At 41.8% G+C, this 17,013-nt stretch overlaps 2 protein-coding genes and 1 long non-coding RNA gene across 4 annotated transcripts; all 3 read left to right on the top strand.

Annotated features, from left to right (window-relative positions):
• The first annotated feature begins 7,235 nt into the window (after nucleotides 1-7,235).
• On the top strand, nucleotides 7,236-9,668 carry LOC125193796. 2 transcript variants are annotated; one of them, XR_007171633.1, is made up of 4 exons: nucleotides 7,236-7,544; nucleotides 7,757-7,837; nucleotides 8,886-8,947; nucleotides 9,405-9,668. It is a non-coding gene; the product is annotated as an uncharacterized LOC125193796 (long non-coding RNA). The 2 variants fall into 2 exon arrangements; XR_007171634.1 differs by lacking the exon at nucleotides 7,236-7,544 and adding an exon at nucleotides 7,587-7,674.
• Nucleotides 9,669-11,976: 2,308 nt separating this feature from the next.
• On the top strand, nucleotides 11,977-12,309 carry LOC125194594 (MAGE-like protein 2). Its single transcript, XM_048092849.1, has one exon. It carries the CDS (start codon nucleotides 11,977-11,979, stop codon nucleotides 12,307-12,309), a length of 333 nt encoding a protein of 110 aa, XP_047948806.1.
• Nucleotides 12,310-12,778: 469 nt separating this feature from the next.
• On the top strand, nucleotides 12,779-15,187 carry LOC125193105 (uncharacterized protein At5g19025-like). The gene is made up of 2 exons (XM_048090845.1): nucleotides 12,779-13,591; nucleotides 14,937-15,187. Exons 1-2 carry the CDS (start codon nucleotides 12,918-12,920, stop codon nucleotides 14,971-14,973), a joined length of 711 nt encoding a protein of 236 aa, XP_047946802.1. The 5' UTR covers nucleotides 12,779-12,917; the 3' UTR covers nucleotides 14,974-15,187.
• The last annotated feature ends 1,826 nt before the right edge of the window (nucleotides 15,188-17,013 follow it).

Raw genomic sequence — 17,013 nt, 5'->3', positions numbered from 1 at the left:
AAAGTCTTGATAGTGATCAGCCCAAACTCATCTTTTCATACTTGCTAGTTTTATAGTAGTTCTAATTTAGTTGTTGGACAGCTGTAAAATTAATTTAAGTTTGGCTAACTGTTTTGTTTGTCCACTTAAAAGAATTGGTTCGTTCGATTTCTGATTGAATTGCTATATTTAAGTAAAGTTTGGTACAGCTCAAAAACAAAAGTTGTTTTTTGAAGAGAAGGCTCGTGAAGACTATAATGGTTGGGTTCGAGCTGAATTCATTAAATAATTTATTTATTACTCCACTTTGAAAGGCATAGTTTGATTAAATAATTAAATTCAGGCTACATGATTAGATGCAAGTGTCCTTATTAAGAACCCGAAATGCAAAACTAGAAACAAGAGAAGCTGAGCTCGAGCTCGTGAACCCGTATAGTATATGTTACACGCTAACAACATAGTATGGCTAAGGGGTATTACCCGATTTGACCCGATATTCAAAGCTTTATAGTAGTATAGAACAGTATCAGAATATGGGTAATTGGTAAAGGTTATTAGACGATTCGATATCTGTCGGATATAAGTTACCTCTTACTCGCTATTATAAGGGTCGGAATTTGAAAATTGCTGAATTCGAGTATTAGATATACCTGATACCGAATCGGATATACCTCACAAATGCTTACTCGATTTTTATCAAAGATTCAAAAATTAAAATCACTTATTCATTTATGTTTACATTATGCAAACCGTTCGTTGAATCACCGATCTTTGTGTTCACAAATCAAACTTCAGTTCACAGTTGTAACGCCCACCTCTCCCTTTGTAAATCATTGACCCTCGGCGGTCTCGGCTCGACGATGACGCTTCCAGCCGGCCTCACCCCTTCGTGACCTCTGCAGTTCTCGTCAGCCTAGCCCGACGCATCCTTGACACTCCAAGCCCTTCGCAACCGTCGACCATATCTTGCCCTCCATTCATTAATGTTGAATGCCTTTTCTCCAGATCTAATCAAACTAGTAGTACTATTTTTGTAAATCCCCTAGAAATAAAAAGTTGAGGAGCATAACACTATATTATATATCACGCTATTTTTGCCATGAAACTTATTCACGGCACAGTAATATTCATTCTATACAATGTGTGCCTAAAAGAGTAATAGTACTAGTATTTGACTTTGGTACATCACCTCTCCTAAGTAAATTTGATCCATAACATTTCATAATATTTTTTGAGGTTTATCGACTAGTTAATATCAAATTCAACTACTTTTTAGCTATTTTTAATATTTTCATGACCAAAATGTCCTCAAGGCAATGCAAGTCATTTCAATCTATCTACCCTCTCTCTTTTATTAAATATACTAATACAATTTATTCTCCTTCGTTCTTCATCTCCTTTCTCTTTTCTAATTTTTCTTTCCCTTTACCTTGCCCTAATACCTCAAATATAAAGACCCCAAAATATGTAATTTACTCTCTATTTTTCATTAAAATATGTAATTTTGTACCATTTAAAATTCCAGTCCAAACAAATCACCACTTCAGAAATCATAAGAGCATCCACAATAGCGGCAGCCCACCGGCTAGCCGATTCGCGTCGCTAGCCGGTTGGCTAGCCGAACTATTGTAATCGGCCAGTCGAAAATCAGCGAAAAAATCGGCGTGGGCTAGCCGATTTGAGGGCGGGCCGCTATTGTGGCGTGCCGATCGGCCAGCGCCAATTTTCGTATTTTTAAAAAAAAAAATTTTGAAAACCTATATATACGCTATTTTAGTTTCATTTTATCCGGTTGCATTTTTTAAAAATAGGCACACAGACGACGGCTAGCGGCAAACTATAACGGATTCAAGGCATACTAACATTTTTTAATGTATTTTTTTAATAAATTAGTGAGGAGTAGAGTGGGGCGGTGGCTCGTGTGTGGAAGCCCGAATTTTTTTTTATTATGTAATTTTTTTGATTTTTAGTTAATGTACTTTTTTTATTTAAATAAAATTAACGAGTTTTTCCCGTATATGTGTCATAAATTTAATTCCGTAATTTAATCGTAAATTTTATTCCGTAAATGTAGTTGTTTTTTAATTATTTCTATTGCGGCTGGCCTATGATTGGCCTAAGGCTAGCCTATTTGAGTAAAATGCTGATGTGGCAGATGGATTTTTAGTGCTGATGACGTGGCAGAGAGAGAGAGTGGCTGGCCTATGACTGGCCTATTCTTATTGTGGATGCTCTAAACCTCATTCCAACGACCCAAAATCTTGAACCAAGATTCCTTAACAATTCAATCTTTCATAAGGAATTCTAAATAGAAGTGAAAGGCCCATGCTCGAGGAAGTATGTTTTGTAGGAATTCTAAAATAATACTACCTCCATCCCACAGTTAGTGTGGCTTGGGTTTTAAGAAATATAAAAAAAAGTGGGTTGAATAAGTTAGTGGACTAGGGGTCCCACTTATATATATTAGTGTTATAATAAAATGTGAGTGGAATTGGTTGGTGGAACGTTGTGTCTACTTACCATTTATGGTAAAAGTGAAATGTGACTCTTATCGAGAGACGGACCGAAATGACAAAATGGGACACTTAATGTGAGACGAAGGTAGTATTTGTCTTTTGGATAAAGGGAAAGAAAAAAAGAAGAAAGTGGATGATAAAGAAAGAAAAATAAATAAGTACATACTTTAATGAAAATGAGAGGGTAAATAGATTGAATTGCCCTTCATGGCTTTAAGGGCATTTTCGTCCAAAAATAGTCAAAAATAGTTGAATTGATATTAATTTATAGTTGATAGACCTCAAAATATATTATAAAATGCTACAGACCAAAGTTACTTAGGATAGTTGATGTACTAAGAGCATCCTTAGAGCATCCATAACGCACTGGGCCGAGCCGCAACTCGCGAGTTCCGGCCCGAACAAAGCGTTAAACGGGGGGTTTTGGAGCGCCCCAAAATGCTCGCTCACATGGAGGTCTCATCAAACATATCCGTTCCCCTGGATTTGGCGGAGGGGGGATGCATTTCAAAAAATCGATATATTTTTCCCCCCGAAAAAGATCAAAGGTTTGCAAAGAGGCACGACCCCAAACCGCTGACAATGCGAGAACACATCCTCCGTCCCGGGGCCGGAGGAAACTCGATCACTCCATCGAGGATCGCAGAGAAATAATCCCGAAAACCGCAAACCCCGGGGTTTACGGGCTCTGGATATACATCCGAGCGTGGTACCCCGTGTTGCCGTTCCCGCTGATGCGCCGATAGCTCCACCGTTGTTTATTTCTTCGATTGGGAAAACGCTTTTCCTTGACCTGGTTCCATTGATCTGGCTTTACGCCGAGGGGACATTTTTAATTTTATTTAGGGGGAGAAATGAAATTGAAGAAAAAATGGATGGGAAAAGTGGTATTATATATTAATTTTCGAATTTAAAAAAAAAAAAAATTAAGTTTCGGCCCCCTTTAAAAACCCCAAATAACGGGCCCGGGGCTCTGCGGCCGGCCCGCCCTTCGCTGGGGCCGGGGCGGGGCCCCGGGAGGGCGGGGAACGCCCCGGGGCCCTCCGGGGCCCGGACTCAACCTCCTCCCGCTAAACACGGGCCGGGGCGGTTTGGCTCCCCCCGTTTTTCATGCCAACCCTTCCGTTGGGGGAAGTCCCCCTCCCTCATCATTCCCTCAAATTGGGGGCCCGCCACAACTCCATTAACCCCGGGCCTCAACTCGGCCCCAAATATTCATTTCACAACATATTTTAATCAAATAATACGGAACAATTAAACCAAAATTCATTTTCAAAAAAATAGGAAAAAAAAATTTCAAATCCTAGAAAAAAAAATTACCAATACTAGAAAAAGAAAATTACAAAACCTAGAAAAAAGACAATTACAAATCCTAGAAAAAAGAACTACTTTTTCTTCATTTGTGCCAAGGTATTGATCATCTCACGTGCAATTCGAGCTCGTACTCCGACATTCTCGAGGTATCCTCGATGTCAACTCCGCACCGGCCCATCCGCAACGTAATACTCATATCCGACATAGAGTCTGATATCTTGTCCAAGGAAGGATTGGGCGGCGGCGGCATAGCGGAGTAGTCGCCGCTTCCTTCCCCTTTTTTTCCTCTTGCCCCCTTGTGCCCATCGGAGCTTTCGACGATGAGAGGAAGAAGTCATCGTCTGTCACGTTGAGGTCGATACCTCCTTCGCCGAAGTGTAGTGTCCGGGCGACTTTGTCTTCTTCGCCCCTCGCCCCACCTTGTACTTGGCTCTTCTCGAAAGCTTCCAAACGTCGACTTCAAGTGCTTCTTCCCGCAAGTATGCCTTGGCCTTGTCCACAAGTCCATCTCTGCCCGCTTTGGCACATCCGGACTACGTTAGTCCACTTGTCATTCCACTTGTTAATCTCCTTCGCACCCAACCCCAATGCTTCGTAGCTTCACATTTCGCCGAACGAGCCTTCGGTCAACCACTTGTACTTATCCGAACTGCGAACACTTTGCCGCTTTGCGGGTTTCCGACCACAACCCCCCTCGAGACGCGACATAGTTTTGGCACCACATTGTCTCCCGGACATACTTCTTTCCCATCCTCATCGGCAACCTTGCCCTTGCCTCGCCCTCCGCGGTAGAGCTCCATATCGCGATATCGACTTTATCGTGCTAAGGCGATTCCATGTCCATTTGGGAGGCAGCCTGACTAGCGTCGCATCGGATCGGGTCCGCACTTCCGCTCGGGAGTTCATGAAATCGTCCATCTGGCGTTGGTCGTTGTTAAACCAATCCATAGAACTCAAAAGGTTTTGAAATGCTAGAGGATTGAGAGTGAGAGTTTGCGTGGAAGAGTATTAACAATGGAGCAAATATAGTGTATAAATAGAAAAACAAAAAAAAAAAAATTTGAAAATGCGTGACTTGGCCCGCCCGAACGCAATTAACGCTGGGAGGGGCCGCAGGGGGGGGGACGGGACACGTTTAACGCCCGGAAAGAGGGGCCCGGGGAAAACTCCCCCCGGGGGACGAATAAAGGGCCCCCGGGGACCCCCCCGAGCCGGGGATGAAAGCGGAGCCCCAAGGGGTTTTCGGCCGGATTTGCGATTTTAACCCGGCCCGGGCGTTATTGATGCCAAACCCCCGCAGCCCCACCCCGCCCACAACTTTTAAAATTTGCATTTTCCACAACTTCAACTTATTTTATTTGAAAAAAGAAAACGGAACAATTAAAACCCCAAAAAAATCTTGTTTAGTTGGAAAAAAGAAAATTAAAAATCCTAGAAAAAGGAAATTACAAATCCTAGAAAAAGAAAATTAAAAATCCTAGAAAAAGAAAATTAAAAATCCTAGAAAATAAAAGTACAAGTCATAAAAAAATGAAAAAAATAGTTCTTCATTTGGCACTAAAGGTAAAACCAGGCGCAACCGAGATCGAATTTTCAAAAGCCGAGGTACCCCTCGGGTCAACCCCGTCGGTCGGGGGCCAAGTAATACTCATATCCGAAAATTAAAAATCCTAGAAAAAGAAAATTACAAATCCTAGAAAATAAAAGTACAAGTCATAAAAAAATACTTCTTCTTCATTTGTGCACGAAGGTAGGCGATCATCTCATGGCACACCTCGAGATCGAACTCTTTCCCCACGAAAAGGTCCGGTGGGGAAACTTTTTTCCCTTCCCGGGGCCCCCCTTGGGGCCCGGTTTCCCCCACCGGGGGACGCCGGGGTCTTCAAAATCTTTTAAAACGCCAAGATTTTAAAAGCTTCTTCCGTTTTTGAATAATCCCCCCGGCCTTCTCCACGAGGTCCATCTCGCCCTGCCCCCGGGCCCCATCCGACTACATTTTCCCTCCACTTGCCATTCCACTTGTTCATTCCCCTTCTCGGACCCACCAATGCTTGCGTAGGTTTTACGTAAACTACGCCGAACGACCCTTTTGGGCGACCAGCGTTGTACTTTTCCGTAATCCCGTCCAGGAAAATTTCCGGGCGGGCCCGGCCAAGGGTAAATCCCCGAGACTTCGGGGCGAAATTTTGGGCACCACAATGTTCCCGGACTATACTTCTTGCCACTTATCATCCGGGGAACCCCGCCCCCGCCCCCCTCTTCCAAGGGTCCAATCAAGATTTCGTACCACCGGAACCCGGGAATGTAATTTTCATGTTTGGCAAAGCCCCCTAGGCGGCATTGGGCGAATGGGGACGGGGTTTTTTTTGGGGGTTTACGAATTTGGCCCATTTGTCATTGGTTGTTGTTAATCCAATCCATGGGGCCCAAAAAAATATGGAATACAAGGGGAAAATTGAGAAAGGGGGGAAAATGGTGCACAAAGGAATATATATACAAATAAAAAAAAAAAAAAAAATCAATGTTGTTTTATGCCCCCCGGGAAAAAACATCCAAGGGGGCCGGGACGAGGGCCGGGGGGGCACGGCACGTTTGAGGGCCAACAAATAAAAAAAATTTAAAAACAACTACATTTTTCGGAAGAAAATTTACGATTAAATTACGGAATAAAATTTACGATTAAATTTCGGAATTAAATTTACGAGACATATACGGGAAAATCCATTCATTTCATTAAAAAAAGGTACATAGCTTAAAAAAAAAAATACATGATTTTTTTTTAAAAAAAAGGGCTTCTACACACGAGCCCCGCCACTCTCTACTCCTTGTCGCCGCCGCCGCCACCGTCCTCGCCGCCGCCACCCGGGGTATCTGAGCCCGTGTCTGAACCCCCCACCAGTGCTCCTCGAGGCATCCAAATCCACCCGCATGTTCTCGAGCATCGAGTAGAGGAACCTCTTCTCCATGGGGTCGGTTGCGGCCTTCCACTCTTGAAAGACCGCGAACATACGTTCCTCCGTCTTTGCACGCGATAATAACGTTGTAACACCCGTCTTTTTAGTACCTTTTTCAATTAGTTTTGTTTTGAGAACGAGCGAGTGATAGACCTTGATTAAAATACCGTCTTCGTTTTGATTAGTTGCGAATGGAATTTTCGAATGCTTGTTTTGTTGTTGATTAATTGTGTGGTGAAAACAGTTGACGAGTTTATTGTGAGAATCATCAATGAGAAAATTAGGCGTTCGTCTAAGTACTTGGAATAACACCAAAGTACTTTAAAGAAAACACCACAATTTAATTAATACTCTAAACTAAATATTTGGGCTTATCTTTCTATCTTCCTTGTTTCTAGTTTTTATTTCTTTTGGTTGACCGATTTTGAGAAGCCAAAATATTAAATAATTATTCTACTTCTCCTGCAGTCGAATCTTAGTCAAATAAATCTCTCTCAATCCCATAACCATACAGTTTCTTCCATATCTCCATCTTCCTTAAAAATCTCCAACCAAAACCCATTCTTCTCCTTATAACTTCCTCCACAACGCAGCTTTCTTTTGTATCTGCTGTTATTTTCGTCTCCTCCACCAAAAAGTATATTCTTCTCCTCAAGTTCATTAATATGAAAACCTCAATTCGTTGATTTCATGGCCAAATTCTTGACATCACAGCATTGAGAGGAGAAAACCGAGAGAGCTGTGGAATTAATTCTTCTTGTTATTTTTCTTCTTCTCAAAGGTATAATCCTTTCCTTCAATCTAATGGATACAACTTTCTGGGTATTAAATCCATAGCACCATATTTTTTCATTTTGTAACCGAGAGAGCTGTGGAATTAATTCTTCTTGTTATTTTTCTTCTTCTCAAAGGTATAATCCTTTCCTTCAATCTAATGGATACAACTTTCTGGGTATTAAATCCATAGCACCATATTTTTTCATTTTGTCACAGTTGAGAGGAAGCCGAAATCGAGTAGCCTGTGAAACATCCATCTCCCCTGCAAATCTCAATTTGTTCTCTTTGTTTCTAAAGGTATATCTTTTAATCTGAAATCCTCTCCGCATCAATTCTATGACATGCTTTCACATAATCATAGTAGTTCATGAAATCAGACTTAGACTCTGGTAGAATTTCTGAAAATTCCTAATAAATTTTTGAATCGAACAAATAAGAAAAATAAATGTAAAAGTTTAGTCTTGGGAAAAAGGGGAGAGGGACTTAGTGGTTGTGAGAAACGGCGCTGCCGACGGAGGAGCTGACCGCCTGGAGTGGCGGCGGACAGCGTCGATTGGTCTTCGACGGAGGGCGGTAGGCGTCGCCAATTTTTTGGAACGAGAGTGATGGGGGTCATTCTGAGTTATCTCTGATTTGTGTGAGAAAGAGAGGGAGAGAGATGAGCATGGTGTTTGAGAGATGATTTGGTGAATTTAGAAAGAATAAATAGAGTACAGAGAGAGAAAAACATGAATTACAGTAGAGAGGGAGAGGAAGTATTCGACAGTTCAGAGAATGAGTATATAATTATTTTCATTCCATCCCTTTATTAAAATGGGTTGAGTTGAGAATATACTAGATTACTAGTAATACATTTACATGTGGGATAGGGAGTATACGTGGTGGATTGGGAGTATTTATGTACAAATCTATTAATTGCTACTATTCTTGTTCATTTGTGTTGAGAAGGTGTATATTCGTGTGGTGACAGGGAGTATTTTGGCTGCTGTTCTTTCCTTTCTTTAGTTTAAGTGTTGGGAAATTTAATATTTTTATTGGGCCATGATTTGTTTTGGGCTAATTGGAATTTAAGTTGAGAAACTACTTTATTTTAAATTCATGAGTGTCTCTTGTATGTGAGACTGATGCCGACGGGAGGGAGTATATTTTTGTTAGATGTTGTTTTGGTTAAGTGATGAGTCAGAGTTCTTAATTTTGAGTTGATTGTGGAATGAGTTGGAGATACGTGGTTTTTCTAAGATAAGAAAAAAAATATATAATTTGTGTACACGCTTAGGATGCATGCATTGTTAAATTAATTTATTTTGCAAAGTCTGATTTTTGCGTATCATGTTAATTCAAAAAGGGTGAGCTTGTGCACGTTGGTTGCGATTGGAATAGGAGGTGATTGAGGAGTAAGCTTGTGAGGTGGGCTTTCCTTTTAAATAAGGACTATGTCCTAAATACTACTTTTATGTGAAAGGAGGTGAAAATTGTTTGTCTTGCCATGTTTTGTGTTTGAATGAACCTATCTGAAGTGGCTATGCCATGTATGTTTAATCGAATTCGGGTCCCAGTAGGGCCGCAAATCCTGCTCGGACTAGTGTACACCCAGTAGATAGTGCGCTATCTCTTTGGAGTTGGCCGGTCTAGTGACTTGGTTCGTGGCCACGTTCCTTGTCATGTATGTTCAGATATGGTGATGGTGATGTGGATGGAAAATGGTTGCAACCGAAATATATGTGAAAATGCTTTTAGTGACTTGGGTTCTTTTCATTTAAAACCCCCAAGATCACTCGGTATGGCTTGACAAACTGATTTTGGCATGTGTCCACTGAGTGCATCAAGTACTCAGCCCTGCATATTTGTTTTTCTTAATGTGCAGATTGAGCGACGACGGGCGTGGAGGATGTTGAGCAGAATTCATGGATTATTTATGTTTGGCTTAATATTGTTGGATATGTCGTGTCTTCATACTCGACATTTTCCGTGTCTTGAACGCTTCCGCTAGGTGTCTTTTCTTTAAAATTGTTTTAGTATTGAGAACCTAACTCTTTTCAAAATTGTCTACTTTCTAGTCTTTATTTCTTAGAATTGGTACTTTGTTGAAATGATACTATGTTGTTTTCTAAGTTATTTCAATTATTTAAATATTTTGGTCAAAGATGTGTGTTTCCCCCTTTCTTCCCCGCTTCTTTAATCATCCCCTAGTCGCGATCAACCGTGTTTTCTATCATTAGAAAATACGGGCGTGACAAACGTGTACGCGCGTGGGGGTGGGGGGGCCGAGATGACCTCATGGGGCGATAGGGGGATCCTCCCCTCGCTGCCCGTTGCGCCCGCTTTTGGCCAACCGGGCGAGGGCGACGAGCAACGGATGGAGGGGACGGAAACTCCTCAGCATCCGGGGGGAGGTCGTGGGATCCGGCCGCTGTAGTCGCCGGAATAGTTCAGCCTCTGCTTCTTCGGCCACCGACTCAACTTTATTTTACTCAAATAATACCCGCAAGTGTACGGGGTTATCGTAGCAAACAACAAGCAAGAGTATATCGTATCCCACAGAGACAATTTAGTGTAAACCTAAGTACCACGAACAAATTTCAACTACTATCCAGACGATCGAGAATTTTGGTTTTAAACTAACAACTACTAAAAGCATATAAAATCAGAGATTCAAATAAGCACTTAAACAAGAAAATAATTAAGCAAGTTGTAGAAAATGATAGAGAAATATGCACAATTCAAGGATCCGATGCACAACTCATTGCTAACCCAATTGAAACCGATTTACCATTTAAAGTCTCTAGAATTGTTGAATCAATCACAAATATAGATTAAACCCCCTCCCGAGGTGAGAAATCCGTAGATTAGGTGTAATAATTGAAGTCCCCTTCTAATTCTTAGACCTAACTCCTAATAGTTCGATTAAATTAAAGATCTCACTCAAAACCTCAACTCTCCCGAGTTTTATTGAATTAAGGTGTGAATAATTCTTCTTTCAAGGTTAAATATTTCATCTCCCGATTATTCTAAGAAACCCTACACTCCCAATTGGTGATCAAGCAATTGTTAGGAAAAAGCACAAGAATAATTCAAACAATTGCAAGAGCAAGATAAAACCGAAGTCAATTGGACTAAAACTATAAATCAATGCATCTTCACCAAGAATTCTACATAAAAGATGTTTAGCTACTCATGTTCATGGTAGAAAACAAATAGAAACAAGGAAAAACAGTGGAAATCATGATGCGAATCGCAATTGGCGGAGGAATTGAAGCTTGAATCTTCAATCTTCTTCCAAGAGTTCTTCACAAAAAGAGAGCGTGTGTTTTGTTGCTTGTAGAGAATGAATAGAATTGACCTAATTCTTCCTTCTTATTTTCTCTTAAAAAAATTGCGTTTCAGCTCTAAAAAACGCCAAAATGACGGACCCGGCCGGGTGGAATTAATCCACTGGAAATTCACCCGGCCGGGTGGGACTTCTTTGGTACTCTCTGGAATCTCGCAGGCATAATTACGCCACCCGGCCGGGTGGAATTATAGGGTAATAATTCACCGTGAGATTTTCTGGACAGCGCAGTGTTCGTATAACAGTCATAACTTCTTCTACCGAACTCCGATTGAAGCGTGCGAGATACCCACGCGAAGCTCTTTCGAAGAGAAGAGATTGGTATGCTTTAGGGGCTGCTTGGACTTCAAAATCTCCAGTAAATATTGTCTCAAACCAAGGCTGCTGCACATCCACATATTTTGTACCTTTTTCTACACATTCTTAACAAAATGGTCAACATACCAACATAATAGAGAAGTAGATATAAACACGCCTAATAATAGACGAAATATGCTCAAATTCATACAAAACCACCCTCTAAAACAATGTAAAATCCAAGTATGTCGGCCACCCGGCGTCGCACCCCGCCCGAAACTTCTCGGAGTCCTTCAGCCAACACATAGCATTCCCGAGAAGAGGAACTCCATATACTTCCCCGCCAAGGGGAACTGACTCTCCGCTATCCTCCGGGCGTCCTCCTCATTCTGCCCACTAATCAGCTGGCGTGAGAGGCGTTGGCATACAACCCCGAAAACGGCCGACCGCGGCCCTAATGCGCTCCCACCCCTTCCGGCACTCCTCCCCGCCGAAGTCCTTCCCGTGCGGGCAGTTCCTCCTGTAGGGAGCTCTAAGGTCGGAGGTGTCGTCAACGCCAGCTGCGACGACTTGTCGACCGCCTTCCCCTTCCCCTTCGTCTTCTTTTTCGGCGCGGCCCGACCAGCTAGAACGGGAGTGTTCGGATCCCCGAGATCGATCTCCATATCACATGCAATGAGCGGGAAAGGTCATCGCCGGCCAGCTACCGCGTCTTCCAGGGTCGGGCCGACGTGAGGGCAGACGGCTATCAAAAAAATCAAGAGAGGGACGATAGGCGAGTGTTCTCCCCCGGTGGCCCCTGCATCCAGGGATGCATATGCCGTGCTGCATCCCTCCCTGCCACATCATCCCCATCATTTGCTGCTACATCTGGAGCATACCTCCCCGCCCCCGGCGTTGGCTGCTCGCCGCTCCCCTGGCTCCCCCGTCCCCCGCCCGGCATCCCCCACGGTATATGCCCCCTGGTTCCCCCCTTGCATCCTCCCCGGCGCTCCCGCCATCATCCCCATCAGCTGCCCCCAAGGGGCCGTTAAACCACAGGCCCATCTGCAGCCCATGGCCCGTCGGATCCGAGATGCCAGATGGGCGTATGAAAGCATCGTTGCCCGGCCCTGTGCTCGTTGTTGTTGTCCATGCTCGATGATGCTCTTGTACGGAAAGTTAGAGAGAGAGAAAACTGGATTAGCAACAAGTGGTCGCGTATATATAGGTTTTCAAAAAATTTTAAGAAAAAAAAACGAAAATAGGCGTTGGCTGATCGGCACGCCACAATGGCGGCCAGCGCCCCTGAATCGGCTAGCCCACGCCGATTTTCTGGCCGATTCGCCGCTGGCCAACTGCAATGGTTCGGCTAGCCGGCATTGTGGATGCTCTAAATGTTCCCTCTTTATATTAATACAATTCGGCACGTCTAATTATTGTACATTTCAAAGTCTTAAGTATAGTTAGGTTAAATCCAACTAATCTGTAACGCAGAAAACCAATTCAAAATTAAGTTTAAGATATGTAAATTAGGCAAAGACAATATTTGAAAATTAAGTTTGAAGACGCAAAGAGCATTAAAATCTACAAGAATTTTCACTTTCACAAACCAAAATTAAATAGCTATATTAATTTCTGCAAGGCAAAGGGTTCTTGAACGGAACGACTCCAGTAACGTACGCACTACCCCTCCGCGGCCTCCCCCGGCTAACATGCGCACCACCCCCACTCTCCCCAACTTTTCCACCTGAAATCCCTTTTATCACTAACATGCGCCATCTCCACCACTTCATCACCGCCATGGCCCCTTCCTCCTCCCTCAAAAAAACCCCAATTCCCAAAACCCCCGCGCCCTACCCCCTAAATTCCTCAAATTGCCCCTCCCTCTGCCGCCACTCCCCCTCCGCCACCCTCGACCTACTCATCTTCATCCTCGTCCTCTTCTCCGGCGCCTTCTTAATCGTCTCCTGCTTCTCCTACCTCTTCCAGTCCCTCTCTCTCATCCTGCCCCCCTTCTCCACCATCGCCGCGCATTTCCAGCGCCATTTCGCCTCCAATCCGCAGTCGCAGCTGATCATCTTCACGCTATTCGTCGTCTCCTTCGTCGGCTTCGTTGTCTTCTTCGAGATCTGCTGTGGGCACAGATCGAGAAGGTGCGAGAGGAAAGGGTGTAGAGGGCTGAAGAAGGCGATGGAGTTCGATTTGCAGCTGCAGGGAGAGGAGCTGCTCCGCGCTGGCGATGGGAATAAGGCGGTGAGAGATGTGAATGAGCTGCCGTGGAAAGGGGGCGGCGACGATAACCCTGATTACGAGTGCCTAAGGGCGGAGCTGAGGAAAATGGCGCCACCTAACGGCCGTGCTGTGCTACTCTTTCGCGACAAATGTGGCTGCCCCGTTGCCAAGCTCGAAGGCTGGGGGCCGAAACGCGGCCGCCGCCACAAGAAGTGAGTCGATTTTTTTTTTCATTTTTCATTTTGATTGCACGATTGGCGCATTTTAGCATGGTTTAGGGATTTGCGATCGATTTTGTTAACTTTTTTTAATTTGCCAATCTCATTGTTGTGTGGACTAATGAAGATAGATAGGTTTGTCCCATTTAACTGACTATGCAAAACACAGTGAAGTTGTCTCGTTATTATCTATGTGTGAAATCAAGTTATGTAGATAGAGTTTTGAGGAATTATCTTTGCTTCGTTGGCGTTGATAAGTTATTAGATGTAGTTTGGTGTTCTACCAATTGCGTGATATACATCAGTAGTTGTTTAATGTAGATATGATCTTTACTTTGTTGATAAATTAGCTTTAAAGATTGATATTTTTTCTGATACTGTGACCAGTTTCTTGCTATTCTACCCTTGTACTCCGGTTTAGAATTTCGATAATAGAACAATGTGTATCTTGTTGGAGTTGATACGTGAAAATCTCTAATTGACAAATTTTATGTATGATGTGGTCAGTAATTGTTTGAGGTGGATAGTGTTTAGTTTGTTGATACTCGATAGGTTAGTTTTTATTGTTGATTGGCTGAAAGGTACCTTGTTCTTCTCAATGTCTGGATTTGGATCCTGTTTTCGGTTGATAAACTTTTGTGGAGCTTTTTGTGGAGGGATGATCTGTTGTCAATTTACGGTGTTTTTCGCGTTATTAACGATAGTGGGGCTAATGTAGTCTGAATCTAGTACTGGTTATAGATAAGGGTAATAAGGATTTGCGAATGATACCCTAGACTGTATGATGTCTCATAACAGAACATGAGTCTTAGCATATTGGACATCTCATCTCATGTGATTCTATCGTGTATACGCATCTAGGCATTCCCCAGATTACTTATTGGTGCAAACAGCCGTTCATGGAAGTTGCCTTAGCAAGGTAGTTTTTTTGTATATAGGATGCAAATAAGGTTTCTACTCAAGATTGACTAGTTGGAATAGGGTGAAGTTTGCTCATTTAAAATTTAGCATCTCACTAGTACGTGAGGTTCTTTTATCAATATTGCTAATTCGATCAGCATCCCCTACCCTGAGTTGAATTAATCAACGAGAAGCTAACAATATGCTTTTCCTATTTTTTACAAACAAGAATAAATAAGGCCCTCGATGTCGATGGTATGCAAATTGTATCATGACAGACTGACAGTATGTGCTCTACTTGTGCAGCTAGCACCAATTTTCTAAATATGATTGTGACAATCTTCATGTTTCATAACATCTGCCATATTATATGCGATTTTAATCTCATTTTCCTTTCGCTCTGTAAAGATTAACACCTCTCTTCTGCATTATCTGATAGGAGCCTGTCTCTTGCTGTTGGAGGAGAACAAAGGTGATGGTGAGTGTCTTGATCATACAATGGCCAATTTTGTCTTTTTGGCATCAGTTTCATGTTCTAGAACTGTATTAGAAAGAACAATCTCCTTTAATGTTATCAGTTTACATAGGAACTTAAACCTTAAAAACCTACATTATTGGGGAAGAGTATCTTGTCTTTCTCTATGCCAAAGTAATTGAAAATAAATAGACAAGTGATTTAAATGGTTTGAATTGATGTTGAAAGGTGTATGCATCTTTACTTTTGGAAATGATTAATGAGAGAGCGTATAAACGCAGCTTGATCTGCTATTTTTGGGGAGAGCGACGACTGCAATGATTTTTTTATACATGGATGGATCAAATTTTATGCAGCGAACACTGTAGACTCGTTGGGTTGTTTCTCGACCCTTTTTTCTCAATTTAGATATGAACTCATAGGGATGTAATCAAATACAAACTCTAAATATTGTATAAATTTTAAATTATAATCTGGATCGTTAGAAAATACTATCAACATATATAATAGCAATAAAATATGTTAAATTAATGCCAAAAGTGTATATTCTTAGGAATGGACGAAGTATATAAAAATGAGATTCACATATTCCATTGATTTTTTCAAACTTTCTTTTCTTCACATTTTATCAAAATTCTTGATGTGGATGGAGGGAGTAAGTCGTATCATATAGTAATTCTCTTCCCAGTAATAAAAAAGAAAGTACTAATTGATTTTGCTAGGGAACCAATGAGATTTAATTAGATCTTATCATTGAAATTTATCTCTAATCAAATTTAGCCTAATCCAATTAAAGTCAATCTAATCAATGTTACTATAATGATTAATATAGACGAAAAAATAATGATATCTAGTTTCTACAACATTATACTTTATTTTGTAAATCCAATAGGAGTTTTTTTAAATCAAGAATTTATTTCCATTGATAGTTTCAGTTATAGATATAACGATACAAATTTTCAACTTGCTTTAGCTTTCCCTTTTTAAAAATTAACAATCTCTTCAGTTGCATAGCAACGATCAAACTATAATAGAAGGATATTGAAGAGCTTATTATAGGAGATTTATTATTATAATGTCTAATGTAATTTTCTAAATGACGGTAACTGTGTAACTTTTATTTTTACCAGGAGGGGGCGACCGCCCCTCCCCGGCGATCCGCACCCAGACGTGATTTTTCTATTGTCGTCCCCCGATACGTGGCTACTTCCACGTATTAGATCGAGCCAAGAAAAAGGATAAAGAAGGCTGATTTCCGGCGCCCAATCGTAGGGTCGGCGGAGGGGGTTTGATGACCGTGCGCGGGAGTCTCCCGTCGGGCGGCGCTAAGATGAGGTTTAGATAATTCTCACGTTGGAGAAGGACTAAACAATAATTATATTTTTGATTTCTTCATTCCATGATAAAAAAGATAACAATATGGTCCTATTTATAATACTAGAATTTCTACCCTAACTTACTCAACAAGAAAATAAATATATAGAAAAGATATGCTAAATCCCAATAATATCAAAACTAAATAAAGGTGAATATGTCTCGTATCAACTCCTCTATGGTTGAAATCCACCTTGTCCTCAAGGTGGGAACAATGAATTGATGAAGATAGTCGATAACATAAGCTTCCCTCCTTGATCAAACGTGCACGGTTGCTGCGGATAATGGATCAAACTTTGTATACTCGACCTGCACCATGATTCAAATATGCATTTGAACATAATATGGGATCTCGAGGTGTTGAAGTTAATCTTTATTGCTCCAATATTTCTATTTGCCGGGCTCTCTTAGAATTATGATATCCTCATAGCAAACAACATTCTCCTCAAGCAAAGTCTCTACATCATCTTTTATCTCCAATTTCGGAACAATAAGATCACCAACCTTGTCATCATATGCTTCAACAAGCACTTGCCGAGACTCGTTTTCGTTCTTAACAAACTCTTCAAGGGACTCGTTATTTGGAACATCAAGAGAAGCGCCATCATTGGGAACATTGGTAATGTCATTGGGAGTATCATCACCCAATACTATCATGGGATTATCA

The sequence above is a fragment of the Salvia hispanica genome, chromosome 6, assembly GCF_023119035.1.
Source record: "Salvia hispanica cultivar TCC Black 2014 chromosome 6, UniMelb_Shisp_WGS_1.0, whole genome shotgun sequence".
Classification (NCBI taxonomy): Eukaryota; Viridiplantae; Streptophyta; class Magnoliopsida; order Lamiales; family Lamiaceae; genus Salvia; species Salvia hispanica.
This window is presented reverse-complemented; position numbering and strand designations above follow the sequence as displayed.

Coding starts and splice junctions, on each gene's coding strand:
- LOC125194594 (XM_048092849.1), top strand. CDS start 11,977: ATGCATATGCCGTGCTGCATCCCTCCCTGCCACATCATCCCCATCATT.
- LOC125193105 (XM_048090845.1), top strand. CDS start 12,918: ATGCGCCATCTCCACCACTTCATCACCGCCATGGCCCCTTCCTCCTCC. Junction 13,592..14,936: donor CGCGGCCGCCGCCACAAGAA/GTGAGTCGATTT, acceptor ATTATCTGATAG/GAGCCTGTCTCTTGCTGTTG.